This window comes from Chlorocebus sabaeus, chromosome X, assembly GCF_047675955.1.
Source record: "Chlorocebus sabaeus isolate Y175 chromosome X, mChlSab1.0.hap1, whole genome shotgun sequence".
Classification (NCBI taxonomy): domain Eukaryota; kingdom Metazoa; phylum Chordata; class Mammalia; order Primates; family Cercopithecidae; genus Chlorocebus; species Chlorocebus sabaeus.
Window position 1 is genome coordinate 104,733,038 of NC_132933.1, and position 23,246 is coordinate 104,756,283.

The 23,246-nt window shown below is 43.9% G+C and overlaps 2 protein-coding genes across 3 annotated transcripts in view; one reads left to right on the plus strand and one right to left on the minus strand.

Moving 5' to 3' along the window:
* Window positions 1-5,750: 5,750 nt before the first annotated feature.
* On the minus strand, window positions 5,751-22,082 carry SPACA5 (sperm acrosome associated 5). 2 transcript variants are annotated; one of them, XR_012092033.1, is made up of 5 exons: window positions 18,458-22,082; window positions 17,891-18,049; window positions 17,013-17,091; window positions 6,297-16,908; window positions 5,751-5,846 (listed from the first exon to the last, which is right to left on the minus strand). XR_012092033.1 is itself a non-coding variant. In XM_007991551.3 (4 exons), the coding sequence occupies exons 1-4, from the start codon at window positions 18,600-18,602 to the stop codon at window positions 16,812-16,814; spliced, it is 480 nt and encodes a 159-aa protein (XP_007989742.1). In that variant the 5' UTR covers window positions 18,603-22,082; the 3' UTR covers window positions 5,751-16,811. The 2 variants fall into 2 exon arrangements, 1 of the variants encoding a protein (XP_007989742.1); XM_007991551.3 differs by having other exon boundaries at window positions 5,751-16,908.
* A 636-nt stretch (window positions 22,083-22,718) lies between these two features.
* ZNF182 (zinc finger protein 182) overlaps window positions 22,719-23,246 on the plus strand; it is a 31,045-nt gene continuing 30,517 nt past the window's right edge. The window contains exon 1 of the mRNA XM_007991555.3: window positions 22,719-22,757. The gene's annotated coding sequence lies outside the window, so the exon portion shown is untranslated. The remainder of the gene's footprint in view (window positions 22,758-23,246) is intronic.

Consider the following 23,246-nt stretch of genomic DNA (forward strand, 5'->3'; position numbering starts at 1 on the left):
TATCGCCTCCTATTGGTTCTGTTGCTCTGCAGAACCCTGACTGATAGATGACCTCTTCCGTGCATCTCAGGGCTCCCGCTCAGCTGGGGGCCTGGCTGGTGGTGGTTTATTTGCACTACGAGGGGGCGGCCTCGCCGGTGATGTTCCTTGTGATTTAGGCCAGGTGGGGCATTGTCTTCATAACTGCGGGCAACACTGGGCTGTCAGTTTGTCCTCCATGAATTTCTGTTCCATCCAGGGCAGCCATGGCCTGGTGGATTGTTTAGCCTTAGCCGTCACTGACAGAAAGCAGGACTTGTACTTGTCAGGTGCCCCCTGAGAAACTACTGTGTGGACTCAGCATTCCATTCAGCCTCCTCAGACTACAGAGTCCTCATGCCGCACCATCTGTCACCAGATAATCCCACTGGAAGGTGCAGAGCTGATGGAGGACATCTTTGGCCTCAACTAACGTTTTCCATCGCCAGTCTGCCCAGGGGGTTGTGAGGCCTCATGTAGTGTGGGCAGCTTTCCAAGCCACCACAATTCACAAAAATGCAAAATCCACATCAACCAGGTGTCTGTGGACTGTGGGGCAAAGCCTCCTGGGGGTCATGCCCAGCTTCTGCATTAATTGTGCAGAATCCTTTAGTAGGGAAGCCACTTTTCCATCCCGTCCTGGGGCAGCCAAGTGCTTCACTTCAGCCCCTGTCAGGTGGAGCTTGCTGTGTCTGTAGCTTTTTAATTTTTTATTTTTTATTTTATTTTTTTTTGAGATGGAGTCTCACTCTGTCACCCAGGCTGAAGTGCAGTGGCACGATCTCGGCTCACTGCAAGCTCCGCCTCCCGGGTTCACGCCATTCTCCTGCCTCAGCCTCTCGAGTAGCTGGGACTACTGGAGCCCGCTACCATGCCCGGCTAATTTTTTTGTATTTTTAGTAGAGACAGGATTTCACTGTGTTAGCCAGGATGGTCTCTATCTCCTGACCTCATGATCTGCCTGCCTCAGCCTCCCAAAGTGCTGGGATTACAGGTGTGAGCTACCGCGCCCAGCTGTCTGTAGCTTTTTCATTTGGTTCCCTGGCTAGGTCCTTAAGGACAGGCAGGGTGAGACAGAGGGTGTCTCCTCCTCCAAATGATAAATGGCCTCTCCTTCTTGACCCTTCCCTGTTGTCCCTCACAGCAGGAGTCTGTACAGAGGTCATGGCCACTGGTCAGCTATTCGGAAGGGCAGAACGACAAGGGAACTGTTGTGGCATCAAGATGGGGGCTTTGAAGTGGATTCAAAGTCTTTTTGACTTTGCTGGTGGTCGCTGGCAAGGGAAAGGGTCAAGTTCCTCACTCTCTCATGGTGGTATTGTGCTGCGTCATCCTCTAGAGGGCGCCGGTTCTCTTCTCCGGGGTCTTCTCCGCCTTCTGGTCGCCTTTGATGAAAGAATATATGACCACAAGGTGGCGTAGCACAATAAGGGTTATTATTATTCTATGCCCCAATCACAGAATAGACAGCCAGGCTTGATGTGGCTAGTATGAATGAGAGACCTACCCTCTGGGCCGTGTGCTGGCGAGAAGCGAGCAAGCCCAACATGGGTCCCCTGGTTTGGATTCAAGAGGACAGCCCCCTCCTTTGGAGTCCTGGTTGAGACAACAATATAAACATCTTGTCTTTAGTCACCTGAAGTAACAGTTTTGCCCCACCTCAACAAATCTGGGGTCTTGATATTGCTCCGGAAAGGAACAGAAGTGACGTCGTCTGTAATAGCAAATTCAAATGCGACAAGAGCAGAGGCATGCTAGCTGTTTACAAAAGCGCCTCCCCCAGCTGTGCTTAGGGAATCCACGTCAGCCCGACGTTGCTGCCTTAGAGCCTTGTTCACGTGTCATATGCGTCTCAGAGTACCCCAAATCACAGGGCCAACTCACGGGGCTCCTCCCACTCTAGCCAGTCATGGGGTCAGGATAGCCCACCCTCAGTCCAGAGATGTGTACTCCCCCCATCTTTTGTGTTCAGACCCACAGGCCTTATAGTGTCCTGTGGGTGCCCCAGCAGTTCCCTGCCTAGTGGGGCCCCAGGCTGGTAGGGTGACCTCCTTCCCCAGGCAGTTCCACACCTGATCCCAAAAGTCAGTTCTAATGAAGTGGATTCATTCAAATACTGGTGTTACTGCTTAGCCAGGCTAGTGAGGCACAGAGAAAACCCACAAATGTAGAGTATGGGACACAGCACAGAGCAATCCCATGCCAAACTGATGTAATGGCATTCCAAGTTTTGAGTTCCACCGCTTGAGACCATCCAGGATTGTTTTACTAATTAATTGCCCTACTGTCTCCTATCTATTTCATGATTACCAGAAATCCTTCCCTTTTCCTCCTTGTCACTTACAGGGATTTTGAACGATTTAGGGCATTGATGAAGGAAATATATGACCACAAGGTGGCATAGCATAATAAGGGTTATGGGGTGATTCTGTGACAGGTTTGCATGAAGTCCCTCACAGCAGGAGTCTGTACAGAGGTTATGGCCACTGGTCAGCTATTCGGAAGGGCAGAACAACAAGGGAACTGCTTGGGCATCAAGATGGGGTTTTATTTGTCTAGGTGATGTCACTCAGCAGCAAAGGGAAAAGTCTCTGGGTCAGAGAACTCTGAAGGGCGGCAGCAGCAGCTTTGGGTATTTTATGGCCTAGGGCCTAACTTATCTATTCCCCAAAGATGAAAGATGTAGTGCCAGGTTTTCTGGGGTATGTAAAGCAGGAAGGCTCTCAACAGGCTCTCAATGGATAAAAGTCTATTTGTTTGGGCTAATTATGAAATAATTGGGTGTGTAAAAATTTGTTTGGTGCCAGCAAACTTTTGAGTTAAGGGGTCTCAGCCTGCAGTGAAGAAATAAACAACCTGGGGGTCAATACGTAGAGACCATGTTTGGCTCATTTATATAACAGTGAAGGTGTAATTCATCCTAAGGTCCTTAGAAATTCTGGTATAAAAGTTTAAGGGTAGAGAGTTATAGGAACAAGATAAGGATGCCTGCTTTCGTCACTTCTATTAAAGATTGTACTCAAAGTTCTAGCCAGATAAATTTTCAGGCAAAAGAAAGAAAGAAAAGGTGCCCAAATTAGAAAGAAAGTAAAACTATTTATATTCCCAGATGATATGATTTTTATATATATAGAAAATCCTAAAGAATCCACAAAAAAAACTATTAGAACTCATAAACAAATCTTGCAAAATGGCAGAATACAAGATCAACACACAACTATCAATTGCTTTTCTATACACTATCAATGAAAAAGCCAAAACGGAAATTAAGATAACAATTTTGTTTACGATAGGATAAAAAGAATAAAATACTGAGAAATAAAGTTATCCAAGCAGATGCAAGACCTGTACAAAACATTGCTGAAAGAAAGTAAAGAAGGCCAGGTGCAGTGGCTCACGCCTGTAATCCCAGCACTTTGTAAGGCCGAGGCAGGTGTTCAAGACCTGAGGTCAGGAGTTCAAGACCATCCTGGCCAACATGATGAAACTCTGTCTCTACTAAAAATACAAAAAAAAAATTATCCAGGTGTAGTGGTGGGCGCCTGTAATCCCAGCTACTCAGGAGGTTCTAAGGCAGGGGAATTGCTTGAACCTGGGAGGTGGAGGTTACAGTAAGCCAAGATCACACCATTGTACTCAGCCTGGGTGACAGAGCGAGACTTCAAAAAAAAAAAAAAAAAAAAGTAAGGAAAACTAAATAAAAGGAAAAACTAAATAAAAAATAAAACTAAATAAAAGGAAAGTGTTCATGGATAGTTAAGGAAAACTTAACATTGTTAAGATGGCAATACTCCCCAAAGCAACCTACATATTCAATGTAATCGCTAGCAAAATCCCAAATCCCTTTTGTGCATAAAGGGGAAAGTTAATCCTAAAATTTATATGGAGCTGCAAGAGTCCCTGGATAGCCAAAACAATCTTGAAAAAGAAGAACAAAGTTGGAAGACTCACACTTCCCTATTTCAAAACTTACTGCAAAGGTACAGTAATCAAAACAGTGTGGTGCTGGCACCAGGATAAACATATAGATCAACGGAATAGAATTGAAAGTCCAGAAAAAAACCCGTGCAGCTCAAATGATTTTTGATTAGGGTGCCAAGATCATTTAATGGGGAAAGAATAGTCCCTTCAACAGATGGCACTGGAAAAAATAGATATCCACATGTAAAAGAATGAAGTTGTACCATAACCCCATACCATATATAAAAGTTAACTCAAAATGGATCAAAGACCTAAATATAAGAACTAAAACTGTAAAATAACTAGAAGAAAATGAAGGAATAAATCTTCATGACTTTGGACTTGGCAATTGTTTCTTAGATATGATACCAAAAGCATAAGGAACAAAATTAAAAAATGAATAATTTGACTTAATAAAAATGAAAACTTTTGTGTATCAAATGACATTATCAGGAGAATGAAAAGACAACCCAGAGAATGAGAAAATTATAATCTGATAAGGGTATCCAGAATATATAAAGAACTCTTACAATCTAATAACCAAAAAATCCCCAGTTAACACTGGGCAAAGGACTTGAATATATATTTTTCCAAATAAGATATACATGATATACACATGGCCAATAAGCTCATGAAAAGATTTGTTATTAGTCATCAGGGAAATTCAAATCAAAACCACAATTAGATACCACTTTACATCTGCTAGGATGGCTACAATAAAAACCAACAAAACAACAAGTGTTAGAGAGGATGTGGAGAAATTGGAACCCTAATACACTGTTGGTTGGAAAGTAAAATGGTACAGCCACTGTAGGAAACAGTTTGGTGTTTCCTCAAAAAGTTAAACATAGAAATACTATATGATCCAGCAATTCCACTCCTAGTTATATATGTAATAAAATGGGAAACAGGTAGGTATTCAAACAAAAACTTATCCACCAATGTTCATAGCAGCACTATTCATAATAGCCAAAAGGTAGAACAGCTCAAATATCTATCAACTGATGAGTGGGTAAACCAAATAGGGTATAGTATATCCATACAATGGAATATTATTCAGCCACAGAAAGGAATGAAGTACTGTTACTGATTAACCTTGAAGACGTTATGCTACGTGAAAGAAGCCAGACACAAAAGACCACATAGTGTATGATTCTACTTATATGAAATAGCCATAATAGGCAAATCTATAGCACCAGAAAGCAGATTAAGTTGTAGCCAGGAACTGGGAGGGAAAGGGGAATAGAGAATGATTGTTTAATGGGGATGGGGTTTCCTTTTGGGGTGGTGAAGACGGTCTGGAATTAAATAGTGGTAATGGTTGCACAATACTGTGAATGTCTTAAATGGCACTGAATTGTACAATGTAAAATAGTTAAAATAGCTAAGTTTCACGTTATGTGTATTTTACCACAATAAAAAAAAAAAAGGTGTTTATATGAGGTACAAGATGTGTGAACGGTGGCCATGAAGCAGAATGAATGAAAGCAAATGGCAGTGTGACTGAATGGGGGGAAATTGGGGGCACCGTGGGAGAGAATAGATGTGAATGATTGGTAGAGTGGGAAGGAGTAGGAGCCATGAGGGCAGAGTGAGCTGGAAGGGGAGTGACGGTGTTACTTTATATCTGAATGGGTCCTGTGCTCCTGGAAAGCAGTCATGGTTACAAAATTCTCCCAGCTCCCAGCTCCCTTTGGGGTTCCAGCAAAGGGCTAACTTTAAAAGTCTCTGGATTACCTGCTCGGGCTACCATAATAAAATGCCACAGACTGGATGGGTTAAACCAGAAGTTTATTTGGCATAGTGCTGGAGGCTGGGAGAAGTCCAAGATGAAGAAGCCAGCTGATTTGGTTCCTGGTGAGGGTTCTCTAAAAAGAAAGCCATAAGGCTTGCAGACAACTGCCTTCTTACTCTGTTCTCACATCACCTCTTTTTTGTGCAAATGGAGAGAGAGTGAGCAAATTCTTGGACGTCTGTTTTTAAAAGAGCACTAATCCCATTACACCAAGGCCCCACCCTCATGACCTCATATAGCCTTAATTACCTCCCAAAGGCCCCATCCTCAAATACCATCACATTGAGAGTTTGGGCTTCAACATACGAATTTGGGGGGTGGGGGAGGGGCGCAATTCAGTCTATAGTAGTCCCTAACGTATCTGCATATTCTGAGATAAGACCTATTTCTATCTGTCCTGATGACTCAAGGATGGACTCCTTTGCTTACCTGCCTCTATACAACCCGAGGTCTCCTTCCTTGTCTTTGGGATGTTCCTCATTAAGGAAAGTTTTCCCTATTGCAATAGCCTGAAAGGGCTCACCTGTACATTTTCTTTCAGGTGATCAATTGGTAGAATGTGATTAATAGGGCAGAGTGTTTGAGGTCCGGAACCTGATCACTGTCTGTCTCCCGGTTATTCCCCTAGGCCTCAGGGAGGCCCCATAGGACTGGGACTCTGGAATCTCCGCCCTCTCAAATCTCTCTGCAACAGGTTACCCGGAGGAGGATGGAATGTAGGCCTGGCGGGGTCACAATCAGATCTGTCTTCTCACCTAGTCTCCGACTAAGATTCCACCTCACCCGGGCCCCTTTATCCCTAGGCTTCTGTCTCCAACTCTCCCTGCGCCTATGTTTACCAATGTCACTTTCTTCACGTTTCTTTCTCCGAGGACAGATTGTACCACACCTCCCTATTTGCACCAGTGGTATCTTCCACAACGGACTGTACCAACCTGAGCCTTCGCCACCGCTAGGTTAATGGTATTTATCTCCCTACTGTTATTTTCTTGAAAGAACTACCAGCTCCACACGTTCTCCCTGTCTGCCCAGTGATACTGACCTGTGGAGGGAGGAATGTATTTTCACCGACTCTGCATCCTTTCTCCCCGGCGATAGGTACCAGGGAGGTCCGTACCATTTCAGGCCTCCCCCATCTCCTCAGTGGTATCTCCCAGCGGAGGGGTCTGTGGTCCTGAACTCTGTATTTTTACACACCCGTTCTCTTTTAACCTCCCCATACACGCCCACAATTTGCCCGTCACTAACTTTGCACAAAGGGCCCCCCTTTTATCGCCAAGTCTTCAAAGTCCTCTCGGAGTTCTGTCTTTTCCAAACCTTAAGAGGCATATTACTCTCCTGTACGGAAAGGTAAGGGCTCTAAAGATGCCTGCTCCCTTGACAAGCTGGTTTACTGGCACGGCCATTTTTCTTACCAGCCAAAGACGTACAATCATTGCAGTTAAGGAACAAAAAAGTTTTGGTGTTCTATAGCACTGTTCGATAACTATAGTTAGCAATAATTTATTGTACATTTTAAAATACCTAGAAGAGAAGATTTTGAATATTCCCAACGCAAAGAAATGATAAATATTTGAGGTGATGCACATGCTAATTACCCTGATTTGATCATTACACATTGTATGCGTGTATTGAAATAACCACTCTGCACCCCACAAATATGTACAATTTTTATAAATTTAATCCTTAAAGAAAACCACAAAACAACTTTGGCTGCTAGTGCCAATGGCTTTGGGAACGGTACTGCACATGAGCAAGTATAGTGACTGGCAGTACCTAATGCAGGGTAAAGGTCGGAAAAAGGTGGCTGTCAGAGGAAGTTGTGACTGATTTTGGAAACACAAGGGGACCTTGCCCGAATAGGAATTCAGATCTTAACATCAGAGCAGGGTATGAGGCAGGGCAGAGTTCACATAGAACGGAAGTGAGAGGGCTGGTGGTCTGCGGGCAGAGTCGTCATTTAACCTCTTTGTGCCTTAGTTTCCCTAACTGTAAAATGGGGATGATGATGTTAATGATAATAATAGTAATACCTGCCTTGTATGGTTGTTGTGTATATCAATTGAGTCAATGTAAGTGTTTACAACAATGCCTAGCACATACATGAGTTTAATATTATTATATTATTATTAATACCATAAAATGGATACATATAAACACATAAAAAGGAATACGGAAGTAGAGCAAAACCAGGGCCAGGCTGAAGTGTCTATATATATATATATCATAGGATTCTACATAATTATGTTGAGCTACAGTTATTTTTCTGAGCTTCATAGAAGCCACAACGTAGAGGGAGAAAAAGCTCATTTGCTTTCTTTATCTCACCCATACAGAGAAAGTAAGCCACTTCCTCAGAAGCAAAGATTTCCTTGATAAGACAGTTCTCTGATACATCAGCCAAGTCCCTTATCAGCAATCTTGTGATAAATACAGGGATAGGATTGCTCTGCTGTGACTTAAAATATGTCTTCATGTCAACCAAAGGTGTCCTGCTAAAGCAGAACTAAAAAGATGTGACTCTTCAGGAAATCAAAGTCATGTCTGCATAAATAGCTCTTATGTTCTGGCTCAATATATGGATAAAACCTTGATCATCAGAAAGAATCAGTAAACCCTATGCCCTTCAAATTCTTTTCTAATCTATGTGTAGTTTTTCCACATCTGGGGTTTCAGTACAGCCTGAGCAACCCGAAGGTCTGCCCTTTTCCTTTTTAGCCTCAGAATTCATGATGTCCCTAAGCATGTTCAGTACTTTCCCTTCTGCCCTTTTTAAGAAAGTCTATATTATTTTGTCATTTTTTTCTCTTGCTACAGAAGTGATTTAGAAGTGGCACACCAAAAATCCAAACTCTTGAGGAATATGCAATCTAAAAGGGGAAATTCACTTATAATCCCGTATCATCACTCATTCCAAATAATCAATTTCTGATGAATTTGGTTCATTTCCACCTATACACCTCTCTCTCCCCCTTGTTGTTTCTCTTTGTATTTACATACACATATAAATATATATGGATATAAATGTCTTCCTTTTGCTAAAATCTGCTCATTAGGTAGAACTGTTTTGTCATTGCATTTGCCCTTTCCAGAATAATATTAATGATGTTCACAGTAGTAATGATAATGATAATACAAATGATAATGATAATAGAAGTGACACAACAGGAGCCGACATGTAGTGAACTCACGCTGCACCTGACACCTTACTAAGCATTATATATGCATGATCACTTTTAGTTCTCATAATGACCTTAGGAAGTAGGTACCATTGTTATCTACCTCTTACAGATAAGGAAGCTGAGTACCAGAGTGGATAAGCAGATGGCATGGGCTTGCACAGCTGCTCACTGGAACTTAGAGCTGGAATAGCCCTGACTTAACGAACACTTGTTGATGGAAGGTATTTCAGTATCAGGACATAGTGATATTTTTAAGAGATGCTTTTTTTTTCTTGTATGCATGTATCATGATTTATTAATCAGCCCCATATTGAAGGACTTCTATGTAATTTCTGCTACAGTGTGGCAGTGATCTCTCTTGTGTTTTTCTTTAACTTTTATTTTAGCTTCAGGAGTACATGTGCGAGTTTGTTATATAGGTAAACTCATGTCACGGGGATTTGTTGTACAGGTTATTTCATTGCCAAGGTACTAAACCCAATGGTTATTTTTTTAATCCTCTCCCTCCTCCCACCCTCCACCTTCAAGTAGGCCCCAGTGTCTGTTGTTCCCCTCTTTGTGTCCATCAGTTCTCATCATTTAGCTCCCACTTGTAAGTGAGAACATGCCATTATTTAGTTTTCTGTTCCTGTGTTAGTTTGTCAAGGATAATGGCCTCCAGCTCTATTCATGTTGCTGCAAAGGACATGATCTTGTTCTTTTCAAAATTGTTATTATTATTTTTTGTAGAGACGAAGTCTAGAGATGAGGTCTTGCTATGTCGTCCAGGCTGATCTTGAACTCCTGGGCTCACATGATCCTCCCACCTTGGCCTCTTAAAGTGCTGGGATTACAGGCATGAGCCAGTGCGCCTGGCCTGATCTCATTCTTTTTGATGGCTGCATAGTATTCCACAGTGTATAAGCACCACGTTTTCTTTGTCCAGTCTACCATCGATGGGCATTTAGGCTGATTCCATGTCTTTGCTATTGTGAATAGTGCTGCAATGAACATATGCATGCATGCGTCTTTGTGGTAGAACAATTTATATTCCTTTGGCTATATACCCAGTAATGAGATTGCTGGGTTGAATGGTAATTCTCTCTTTAGCTCTTTGAAGAATTGCCACGCTGCTTTTCACAGTGGTTGAGTTAATTTACATTCCCACCAACAGTGTATAAGCATTCCCTTTTCTCTACAACCTCAGCAGTATCTGTTATTTTTTTATCTTGTCATCTATCTTTGTACACAGTGGTGAGCATTTCTAGAATGTCTGGTTCAAAAGGTGGGCACGTTTTGAACTTTCATAGACATTGCCAAATTGCCTTTTGAAAAGTTAGTTCAAGTTGACACCCCCCACTAATAATGAATGAAAATACCCTTTCTAATCTTTTTGTCATGGTTTTAATCCTTGCCATTTGATAGTTGAAAATATCTCATTTCTTTTGTGTGTGTTTGTCAATGAAGTTGAGTATCTTTTCATATTTTTTTCCTTTTATATTTCTTTTGTGAATCATTCACAAATGCTACTTTTTTTTCTGTGGGAGTTTTAAATCTTTCTCTTACTTTTTTTTTTTTTTTTTTGAGACGGATAGCTCTTGTTGCTCAGGCTGGAGTGCAATGGCGCGATCTCAGCTCACTACAACCTCCCCCTCCCAGGTTCAAGTGATTCTCCTGCCTCAGCCTACGAAGTAGCTGGGATTACAGGCATGCGCCACCACACCCAGCTAATATTTTTTGGATTTTTAGTAGAGATGGGGTTTCACCACATTGGCCAAGCTGGTCTCGAACTTCTGACCTCGGGTGATCCACCTCCCTTGGCCTCCCGAAGTGCTGAGATTATAAGCATGAGCCACCATGCCCGGCCTTTTTCTTTTCTTTTCTTTTCTTTTCTTTTCTTTTTTTTTTCTTTTTTTTTTTTTCAGGCAGAGTCTCATTCTGTTGCCCAGGCTGGAGTGCAGTGGCGCAATCTTGGCTCACTGCAACCTTTGCCTCCGGGTTCAAGCCATTCTCCTGCCTCAGACTCCTGAGTAGCTGGGATTATAGGCACGTGCCATCATGCCCTGCTAATTTTAGTAGAGACAGGTTTTCACCATGTTGGCCAGTCTGGTTTCGAACTCCTGGCCTCATGTGATCCACCTGCCTCAGCCTCCCAAAGTGCTGGGATTACAGGTGTGAGTCACTGTGCCCGACCCTCTTACTGTTTTTTAAAACCTTTTAGGGAAAACTAACTTAAATGAAAATGTTTTGGGTCAGACCTTTTATTGAAGCAGAACATACAGAAAAAAGCGTATAAAGTATACAGTTTAATGAACTTCTGCCAAGTGAAAACACCTTTGTAACCCATACTTGGATCAAAAAGCAGGAAATGACAAGCCACCCAGAAGCCTTCATCATGCCACTTCCAATCACTATCTCTTGATTCACTAACGACTTTCTGATTTCTACCACCATAGATTATTTTTCCCAGTTCTTGAATGTCATATAAATGGAATCATACATTATTGTTCTTTTGGATCTGGCTTCTTTTACTTACCACAATGTTTTTGAGATCCATCCTTGTTACTTTATCTGTCAGTAGTTTGTTCTTTTTCCATACTATTCACTATTCCTTTTGTATAAACATATCACAATTGTTAATCCATTCCCCTGCTGGTGGATATTCCATTTTAGCTATTACAAATAATGCTTCTGTGAGTATTCTTGTGCATGCCTTGGTGAACATACGTGTGCATTTCCACTGGATATATACCTAAGAGTGGAGTTGCTGAATCCTAGGTTAGGTGCATCATCTACCTCTTGCAGATAAGTTAGATAAACTAACTTAGATGTTAATTTAGATGTTCAGCTTTATTAGATTCTACCAATCTGTTAAGTGCCTATTTACTTCCACCGACAATGTATGAGAGCTTCAGTTGCTCTACATCCAGCCAACATTTGGAGGGAAATTGGAAGGGTTGAACAGATCCAGGATTTAGGGGGAGAAAGACTCAAGTAGAATGCAGATAGCCGGGCCTGGTGGGGTGGCTCATGCCTGTAATCCCAGTACTTGGGGAGGCCGAAGCGGGCAGATCACGAGGTCAGGAGTTTGAGACCAGCCTGACCAACATGGTGAAACACCGTCTCTACTAAAAATACAAAAATTAGCCAGGCATGGTGTCAGGTGCCTGTAATCCCAGCTACTTTGGAGGCTGAGGCAGGAGAATCGCTTGAAACCAGAAGGCGGAGGTTGCAGTGAGCCGAGATCATGCCACTGTACTCTAGCCTGCATGATGGGAGCAAAACTCCGTCAAAAAAAAAAAAAAAAAAAAGAAAGAAAGAGAGAGAGAGAAAGAAAGAAAGAAAGAAAAAGAATTCAAAAAGCCTTTCAGGAAAGCTGAAGATTGTTGGTCCTAATTTTAGCTTTCTGTTGGCATATAGTGGTATCTCATTGTGGTTTAAGTTTGCCTTTCTCTGATGACTAGTGATGGTGAGCACCTTTTTATATATGTATTGGCCATTTGGATATTCTCTTTTGTGAATTACCTGTTAAATCTTTTTTTCTGGTTTTTCTATTGGATTATCTATCTATATTTATCTTATTGTTTGTAGGAGTTCTTTATAGTTTCTATAGTATAAAAGTCCTTTGCTATAGATAGGTATTGCAAATATCTCAGCAAAGCCATTGTTGAAATGAAATATTTCATTTCAAATGAAAAAGTCCTTTTTGAAATGAAATATTCTCTCTGAAGAATATGTTCTTTATTTTTGAAAGTATTATCATTTTGATTTTTATCCAACCTATTGAATAGAAGCATTCAATTACAGGGATCATGTCATTTGATGATGTGGCTGTGGATTTCACCCAGGAGCAGTGGAATTGACTGGTCCTCCTCAGAGGACCCTGTGATGCTAGAGAACTATAGAGAGATATAGAGATGTGATACTATGGAACTTTAGCCATCTGGTCTCTGTGGGTGAGGATGGCTTCCCTGAGTAATTCATGGTATATCTAGTAGAATAACTTTCCATCTCTGAAGTGCTTCAATATTTTGACCTCAGGTTCTAGGGATTAAAGATTCTTAATCCCACCTAGACTGAACAATGTGTTTCTATTTTCATCTCCCATGTGAAATTTACCCTCGTGAATATGTACCTTTCTAACTTTTTGAGATCCCAAAGCCCACACAGACGTGCCCAAGTCTTGTATCATTTTCTGTTACAGGGTATCCTGTGACCAAACCAGATGTGATTGCCTCTTTGGAGGAGGGAGGACTTTGGATCACAGACAGAGAAGTCCCAAGTTTGAGTTGTACAGATAAGAAAGAAATGAGCAGGCCAGGCACAGTGGCTCACGCCTATAATCCTAGCACTTCGGAAAGCTGAGGCAGGCGAATCACTTGAGGTCAGGAGTTTGAGACCAGCTAGGCCAACATGGTGAAACCCCTTCTCTACTAAAAATGCAAAAATTAGCTGGGTGTGGTGGCCACACCTGTAGTCCCAGCTTCCTGGGAGGGTGAGGCACAAGAATCGCTTGAACCCAGGAGGCGGAGGTTGCAGTGAGCTGAGATCGCACCTCTGCACTCCAGCCTAAGTGACAGAATGAAACTTTGTCAGAAAGAAAGAAAGAAAAAGAGAGAGAGAGAGAGAGAGAAAGAAAGAAAGAAAGAAAGAAAGAAAGAAAGAAAGAAAGAAAGAAAGAAAGAAAGAAAGAAAGAAAGAAAGAAGAAAGAAAGAGAGAGAGAGAGAGAGAGAGAAAGAAAGAAAGAGAGAAAAGAAAGAAAGAAGGGAAGTGATGAGAAGGATACTGCAGTGGGTCAGTGAGGGCTGGACATCTTTGAAAGCTCAGAAATATCTTCTTAAAGGATATTGCTAACTGCAAATTGTTAGTTTTGTGAGCTATTGTCTCACAGTAATGTTGGAGTGAGATGGTGAAGAGCTAGCCTCACCACAATCTGGCCTCGTCCTTCTGCTTATTCTCTTGTTCACCTCAATTGCTTCCAGCTTTCCTAAAAGGCTCTTTGCGTTCTGTTTGAGTCCTTCTCCCCACAAATCCTGGATATGGTACACTTCTAATCTCCCTTTCTCCTGCTCATGGCTCCCTAAACCTATTTTTGCCTTCTCTCCTTTATTTTAGTTTTATTTATTTATGTAATTTTGAAGCACAATTTCACTCTGTCACCCAGGCTGGAGTGTAGTGGCATAATCTCAGATCACTGCAACCTCCGCCTCTTGGGTTAAAGTGATTCTCATGCCTCAGCCTCCTGTGTACCTGGAATTACAGGTGCATGCCACCACACATGACTATTTGTGTGTGTGTGTGTGTGCGCGCGTGCGCACGTGTGTGTGTGTTTGTGTTATTAGTAGAGACGGGTTTTTGTCATGTTGGCCAGGCTGGTCTCGAACTCCTGACTTCAAGTGATTCACCCGCCTTGGCCTCCCAAAGTGCTTAGAGGCATGAGCCACTGTGCCTAGCCTCTCCCCAGTTTTAAAGTATTTTTCTTAAATAATAAAATTCGCTTATATTTATCATCGCTTTCCCATTCCAATTTCTTTTATAGCAACTTGGGTTTTGTTTGTTTGTTTGTTTTTTCTCAAGCTCAGAGTGTAGGAAAGAAATGTACTTGGAATTTCTTTCTGACTGGTACATAGGCTTGAAAGAAAAGTCAGTCCCACCAGAGACCTGCTTCTGACAAAGTTGTATTCATAGGCTAGAGTATGGATTTATTATTATTCTTTCTAGAAGCCTGGCAAGCTGATGACCAGCTAGAGAGGCACATCTTGAGGCCTTGAAGATATGAGGGCTGTCAGTTGGAAGCCAAACCTCACCATAAATCTAGCCGCGGGTATTAAGGGAAACCCAATTTAATTAATTACATAAGCATAGTCCTTGGAAATGATACTCAGGAAAAATGTCTCCAGATTTAATACCAAACTCTCACAGAAAAATTAATAAAATCTACTATTATTAAGAATCGCTGTTTTGTCATAATGGAGAATAAGTGCGATACAAGAACAAAAGGGTTTATCAAATGATAGGTAGCTACAGATTTAAAGATAGCCACTAAAGAACAGCAATTAAAAATATATTTTAGGCCGTGTGCGGTGGCTCACACCTGTAATCCCAGCACTTTGAGAGGCTGAGGCGGGTGGATCACCTGAGGTCAGAAGTTCAAGACCAGCCTGGTCAACATGGTGAAACCCTGTCTCTACTAAAAATACAAAAATTACCTGGGTGTGGTAGTGGGTGCCTGTAATCCCAGCTACTCAGGAAGCTGAGGCAGGAGAATCGCTTAAACCCGGGAGGTGGAGATTGCAATGAGCCACTGCACTCCAGCCTGGGTAACAGAGCAAGATTCCATTTCAAAAAAAAAGAAAAAAGAAAAAGAAAAAAAGAAAGAAAAGAAAAAGAAAGAAAAGAAGAAAAAAACAAGAAATCAGTATCCAAAGCGTTGGCACCCTTTATGGACCCACAGGGAGATGTGAGATTTGATTACCTAAGCTCGTTGGGGCACAAAGCAGGGGAAATCCAGTTGGCATTAAGGAAGGGGGCTCTGGCATTCCTTGGCATGCAGTGACAGCTAGCTGTTTTCATGATCATCCGTGATTATCTTGGTTGAAGTGAACACTTCAAAGCCTCAGGTACTTGAGTATCCACCCCAACCAAAGAGTACAAAGAACATGAGGGACTGCTTCCTTATGGGAGTGGCTGCTTCCAAAGGTGCTGGCCGTTGCAAAGAATGGCAAATTGAAATTCCTAAATTCTCTGCTCAAGACACAAAGTGAAACTCAGGCATTCTGTAAGAAGAAATTATTACCATGCATGTCCATTGAATGTTTTGCCTACATTCCCGCTCTGTCATTTGAAACTTCAGGCTTTGATCATGAAAGAGGGCCTGGGGGGCTGGAAAAATGGTGTTGTGTGGGAGGATGCGGGAAAATATACCTTTAACTCCTAATTCCCACTGAGCTTCCTGTGTAAGCACAATCCTTTTGGATTCATTCTCCCCTGAAGAGATTGTATCTGCCTTAAATAAAGACCCTGTAGTGACCTGAACTGAGAGTGAATTTTTTTTATTTTATTTTATTTATTTATTTTTTTTTTGAGACAGAGTCTCGCTCTGTTACCCTGGTTGGAGTGCAGTGGCACGATCTCGGCTCACTGCAACCTCCACCTCCTGGGTTCAAGCAATTCTTCTGCCTCAGCCTCCTGAGTAGCTGGGACTACAGGTCCGTGTCACCACACCCGGCTAAATTTTTTTTGTATTTTTAGTAGAGATGGGGTTTCACCATATTTGCCAGGCTGGTCTCGAACTCCTGACCTCATGATCTGCCTGGCTTGGCCTCCCAAAGTACTGGGATTACAGGCGTGAGCCACCGCACCCTGCTGAGACTGATTCTTTTTAAGGGAAGCCAATTTTCATCTCTCCCATCCCACTCCATCTCCAAACCTATAACTGTCTTATGTACCAAGCACTTTATGCGTTTTACAAATATTAATTCATTTAATCCTCCCAATAACCCCATCAAGTAGTTACTATTATTATCATCCTTATTTAACAGATGAGGAAACTGAGGCACAGAGAAATTAAGTACCTCTTCCAAGGCTAGTAGGTGGTAGAGATGGTTTTTGAACCCAGGAGAACACATGCTCTTGATTCACAACACTATCCTCCCTTCCTTCCCCACCCTGAGTGGTCTGGTATTTCTTAATTAGAGCTTTGAATATATGGAGGAAGTGACAGAATACTGTGACGGAAGGGTACTTCCGGGCATTGAATAAATGAAGAGAGTCAGACATCACAGCATTTTTTGCATTGTTTATCAATACCATCCTTTATTAAATGCACAAGAGAAAGAAATGAAAGGAAAATAAAATCTGTCTCTTCGAATCTGAGTCATGGATGAATTTTCGGATCAATTTTCACGTTCATATCACACCCCTTGAGCCATTCAGATAAATCATGGCCAGAACAGTGCCGCCTCCAAGAAGTCCTGGGAAATGAAGGAAAAGAGAGAGCATGAAGTGGACAGGTTGATGGGGTGGCAGTGACACTATCCCTGGCTGCCCACAGTCCGGGTCATCCCCATGAACTTACCAGGCAGACAGCCCATTCTGTGAGGACACAATCTGCTTGGCACACATGATGTCATCCAGAATATGGCGATTGAGCAGGTCTGAGGGGGAAGAGAGGGACATGCTGATCTAGTGCATTGGGGATAGGGTAACAGTGAATGGAGGGCCCAGGGGTTTTGGGGTCTTTGGGGCCTGAAGAACCTCAACCACTATGTTGGCTGATTCTGGATGACCTTGATTCTCTTGTCAGTTGGTTATAAATGATCTTAATCACCATGTTAGCTGGTTCTGTACAACCTTAACTCATGTTGACTGATCCTGGATTATCTGGATGATCATGTTGGCTAGTTATGAATAATCCCAACCCCCATACTATCTGGTCCTGGACAACCTCAATTTCCATTTGGGCTGGCCCCAAATAACCTCAGTCTCCATTTTTTCCTGTCTTGGACAACCTCAACCACCATTTTGGCCAACACTGAACAACTTTAACTGCTATTCTATTTTGTCCTCAACAACACCAGTCTTATCTGGAAAGTTCTGTCATTTCTGCATGGAGGTTATCTGTTTCTGTTTCTAGAATCAGACATTTGCTTCTTTCCTCGGGGCCTGGGTAACTTCATCCCCAAATCAGGACAGTCTCTATCTCTATTCCACATGGAGGTAAGATTCCTGTTTCCTGAGTCTAAGAAAACTGCAGTGTCCTTTCTGGGTGAGGATTGGGAGCTCTGAGCTCTGAGCTCTTCTGTCCTAAACAACCAAAAGTTGCTCAGGCAACTTTTCTCCTTTTCCCATCACTTTTCTCTTGTTTCAGGAGATTATGGTTTAAACAACCTTGCCCTCCAAGTGTGGGAGAGTAGGGCCCAGCAGGGCTTCAGTGTGTCCCCAGTGCTGACTTACCATGACAATCCATGTGGCAGAGGTTCTTGGTGGGTGTAATGCCATTGTCACACCACCAGGCAGAATTCAGTTGGAAAATGCCATATTCACTGCTGCCATCAGGATTGTGGTCCACGAAGGCGGTGTCAAAGCCACTCTCATAATGAGCCATGCACAGCCCTGGGGCAGGGAGAAGGGAGGCAAGGAGTAGGTATAGAGCCTGGGAATAGGGAAGGATAGGATGGGGGGAGGACAGGGATGGTTGTCATCTCATTTGTGAGGGTGGTGATCTTGGTTTAGTGGTGGTGATGTTGGTGATTCTGGTGAGACGTCAGTGATGGTGGTAGCGATGGTATTCATGATGGTAACAGCAGTGATATTGATTGTAGTGATAGTGTTGATGGCAGAGATGGAGGTGATGGTTGTGAAGGCCATAATGGTGGTGGTGTTAGAGTTAGTTAAACTACTCAGCATAGTCAGTCAGGGAGTGACTCAAGGGCTCATGCCCTGGCCTGGAGAGGTGATAAAGGACAAGGGGGGTCTGGGTCTGAATGTGGTGGGTGGCTCAGGGGCAACTGGGATTCTCACAGTCTCCAATGCCGTAGCCCTTGTAGCCGTTCAGCCCTGCTCTCTCCAGTCTTGCCGCCAGCTCACAGCGTTCATAGATCTTGGCATCCACAGTGACAACCATCAGTGTGGCCAAGGTCACTACCACAGTGCCCCAGGCCTGCATTATGGCACCTGTAAGCCCTCCCAGGTGACTTGCTCCAGACTCACCCTGCGGTGTTCGGAATTAGGGGCATTCTGGAACTCTGGGCTCTATGAGCAAAGGTCTAAGTGGTAGATTCTGGAACACAGAGCACAGAAGCCTAAACACCTCCCAACACTGTTGCATTGGGGATTAAAGGCCCTACCTCCCAACACTGTTGCATTGGGGATTAAGTTTCTGACATCTGAATTTTGGAAGGGACATATTCAAACCATAGCACTCATCCTTGGTTCACCTCTCTGCACTTAAAGTGCTGTTCCATCCTAATTTACTGGAATGTGCCCCACGTTTCATATTACAAATGGCATATTACATATACATTCTTATGCCTGCTTTTTCAACTTCATTCTCATTCTGCCTTTTGTTCCTCCATTCACTTACACTGCCTTTCAGCCACTTATATTCACCCATACTGGGCCTCATATTATCACAATTCCCCACAGTCTACTTAGCATTACCCAAATTCTCTCATGTCATATTCCTTCTTCACCCCACTCACTCTCGCTCAGACTCATTTCCTTTCCTATATTTATCTCTATTTCCCACCCCTGCATCAAATGACTCTGGCTTACTCGCACGTGGCCCAGCCTTCAGCTTCTTTCATTGACCCGGGGCCTCATTATTTCCCCCATTCATTCCCTTTCTGCCCCTCCTTCACCTCTATTCTCTCAGATGCTGTCCCAGGAACACCCCCATTTCCTGGAGCTCTGTCCCTATTACTCCCAAACACTAGGTGAAGTTACCCACATATACTTAGCCTACGCTTGGTCACTGTTCTTTCTCAGTTTTCTCTTCATTGCCTCCATTTACTCTCACTCTGCCTCTCACTGCCTCATTCATTTAAATCTATTCCCATTGTAACCCCTATCACCCTCTTCTTGCTCATATTCTGCCTCCCAGTACCCACATTCTGTCACACTGTGCCTCAAATTCGTTACTTTTGCTCACATCGGGCTCCCCATGTTTCCTTGCTTTACTCACCCAAGTAAAGGTGAGTTCCACTCTCTGCCTCGCAATACCCACCTTCACCCATCCTCTGCTCTTCACTTTCATTCCCTCTCACTCTGCCCAACATCACCTCCATTCATGCGCGCTCTTCAGCTCATTCATATTTGCCGATTCCCACTGGGATCCCTGTACACCCACGTTCCTGGGCTACTACCCTGTATTACGCCCATCTAATCCCAGTCATCTCTAGTCACCCTTCTCCCTCATAGCACCCGCACTCAAACTCGGCCTGCTTCACATTCTACCATGTCTCCATCTCCACTCTTTTATTCTGTCCTTCCCGCACCCCATTCTTCCCTTTCCATCCCACATTACCCACATTCACTCCTACTGTCTCCCTAAATTCCCCTCTCTTCATTCATCTTGTGCCTCATAAAACCACCATTCATTCACACTCTAATCCTTAGTACTCATATAAACTCCACTCACATTCACCCCCTTCAGTTGCCCCATTCAGAGTCTGTTCCCACTTTCACTTTTTTTCCGCTGAGACTGTGCCTTATTTCCCAGCATTTACTTAATCTCATCATAATCTCATATTCATTCATAATTGATGCATGCATAGTCATTCCCTCACTTTGGCCCACATCCACTCCACTCTGGTGTTCATTCACCTCCATTCCATTGCCCTTTGCCTCTCCTTGCTCTCATTTACTCCCAGTTTGCCCTTCAGTCACCATTATTCATGCTCCTCACCCACCAGTCCCATGTGTCTCCTGTTCGCTGACACTCACATTGGCCAACACAGAAAAGTCTGATGGATTGCACAGGATTTGATTTGGCTGCACGCACCAATCCCACCACAAACACCAGTGGCTTCAAGAGGAGGGAAGCAGACTCCTCTTTTGGAGGCAGGTAATCCAGGGCTAGTGTGGTGGCTCCAAGGTCACCAGAGACCTGGCTCCTTTTGTGCTGTTGCTCTGTCAACCTCACCTGCTGCCTCTGGTCCAAAATGACTGCTCACAATTGGCAAGGCTTTTGTGGTCTTGATAAAATGTATCTTAAGAGCAATTGTAATGATAACTCGCCAGCCACGTGGGGGCTTCTCTCATTGTCTTTCAATGGGAATGTCATATCATGCAGACTCTGTGGTGGGACCAGCCACCTGTCAGCTTCTCACTCTCCTTCACCTAGCTACCTGCTGCTTAGGTTACTGTATGAGGAGGTCATACCTGTAGGGACTGATGGTAGAGGTTACCCAGGACAGACAGTGGGGGTCCTTACTCTGCAGCAGCAAAGTTAGCCTCACATAGCTTGTGCATGCACACCGTGGGCCCTGGGATAGTTTCTGAGGGGCTGTATCACTGGCTCCTCTGCCCCCCAACTCCCACCAACCCTAAAGGATTTCCTCCTTTGTGCAGGTGTGTGTGTACAAGGTGGTTGGAGATGACGTTTAGGTGCTAGAAGGGGTGACACTGTGATGAGCCCTAAAGGACCAGTCCTTTCTATTTTCTACCTCCTAATGCATTGAGAGAGTGGATAACTTGTATACCCAGGAGGTGCTGCTGTGTCAGGGAGCAAGAGATGTGAGTTCCTTTTTTACTTTCTTTCTTTGTCTTGTCTGCTGGGAAGCTCCATTCCTTTTTGTTGTTGTTTTTTTGTTTTTGAGATGGAGTCTCACTGTGTTGCCCAGGCTGGAGTGCTGTGGTGTGATCATGGCTCACTGCAACCTCTTCTTCCCGAGTTCAAGTGATTCTCCTGCCTCAGCCTCCTGAGTAGATAGGATCACAGGCGCGCTACCAAGCCCGGCTAATTTTTGGTATTTTTAGTAGAGACGGGGTTTCACCATGTTGGCCAGGCTGGTCTTGAACTCCTGACCTCAGGTGATCCGCCTACCTCGGCCTCCCAAAGTGCTGAGATTACAGGCACGTGCCACCTCACCCAGCCCAATATATGTGTATTTTTAACGTTACTATATAATGTTAGATTGCTTCAGACTGGTCTTTACAAATCGGATCTTTTTTATGGTTTCCTATATGTCCAGAATGAAATATGAGCTCCCTGGCCAAGGAGGCCCTACAGCACCTGGCCCCAGCCTACACCTCCTACACTCCCAACACACTGACACTGTCTACTCATCCAGAAAAAGCAACCTGTTAGCCACCACTTAATACACCCCTTCACCCCTGGTGTGTGTGTCCCATATCGCCGTTTACTTTTCAGCTTGTCTGCATACCGACCTACCGTCCTTCAAATGCTACAACGTAAACTCTTTGTGCACGCAGAGCAATTTAGCCACAGACCCCGCCGTCCCGTTCTTTTACACCTGCAACCCTGTTGCTGCCCTCAAAGTTCAAAGTGCGAAATTGCCGCCTGCTAGAATCTTTTCCTTAGTCGGGCACTTCCCCTCCCCGCCTTGCCGTAAGAAAATTGGTGTCTGAAGTCTTAGGAGTACCGGCCTCTGCAGAACTAAGTAAACACCCGCTCTGCGACGCAGCCCCAGAAGCAAAAAGACACGGTGAGTGCGGCCCTCTAGCCTGGAGGAGTGACGTCACCGGCAAGACTACCTTCCCTCTGCGCCTGCGCTGCGGCCCCATGTTGACTATTGGCGGACGGGGTCTCAAAGGCGCCACTGAGCGTGCGCAGAACCGACCACTGCAGCCCTTTAGGCTGCGGTGCCAAAGAGTCGGTCCCGAAGCGGAAGTGCTTGTTGGGGCCGGGCTTTGTAACGGTCTCCTGAGCAGCGAGCAGAAAATCTGTTATCCAGAGAGTGAGGTTGAGGGGGCAAGTGCTAGGGGTCGTGGGCCGAGTGATGGGGAGTTCTGCGGGATGAGTAAAGAGGGAGTTGGGGGTTGAGTGATGGGGGACCGAGAGGTCAGTGGACGAGGTTCTAGGGGCTCGCTGGTGAACAAAGTTATGGGGGCTAAGCAGGATTGAATGGGGCTTATTAAACTTTGACTTTTACACATTTTCCAGCACAGTGACCTGCCCCTAAGGGTTCATGCCCATCCCTCAGGCCCCTCTTTAGACGCGCCCCGCTCCTCTCTCTGCTCTATCCCCTTGCCCAAGCTCCGAGGTGGGGACCTGGTGTGAATGCTCCGGCCGAAGTGAACCTGCACCCCCGCACCCGAAGGCCTCTTTCCGGCTCCTGGGCAAGGCGGCCCCGGTGAGGTGAGCAGAAGGAAGGAGAGGCACCTGCGAGGTCTCACCTGACCCCGGGCCTCGCCCAGAGTTGGGGACCTGGGAGGAGGGGTAGGTGCGGGGTCTGAGGGAGATGGGGGTAAAATGTAATTGGGACAATAGTTTTAGAGTGTGGTTTTTTTGGCATTTAATAAATAACATTTGAAGTATAGATTAATTCAGAAATAGAGGAAAAGAAAATCAAAAGGAGCTAATTCTTCCCCCACACATTTAAATGTCCGTTTTTAGACCTTTTTGGTGTGTATAGGGGTATGACTTTTAAACATTTAACATATAGCTTTAAAATGGATTCCCACAGTTTTAAAACCTACTTTGTTTTCATATAAAAGTTTAATGTAATTCAGCTTAAGATTTTTTTGTACACCTTTAAGAAACGTTTAGTTGAGATATATGTACCACAAAGTGCATAGATACTGTACAATTCCATATAACGCTTTTAACAGCTGTGTAGCATTTTAT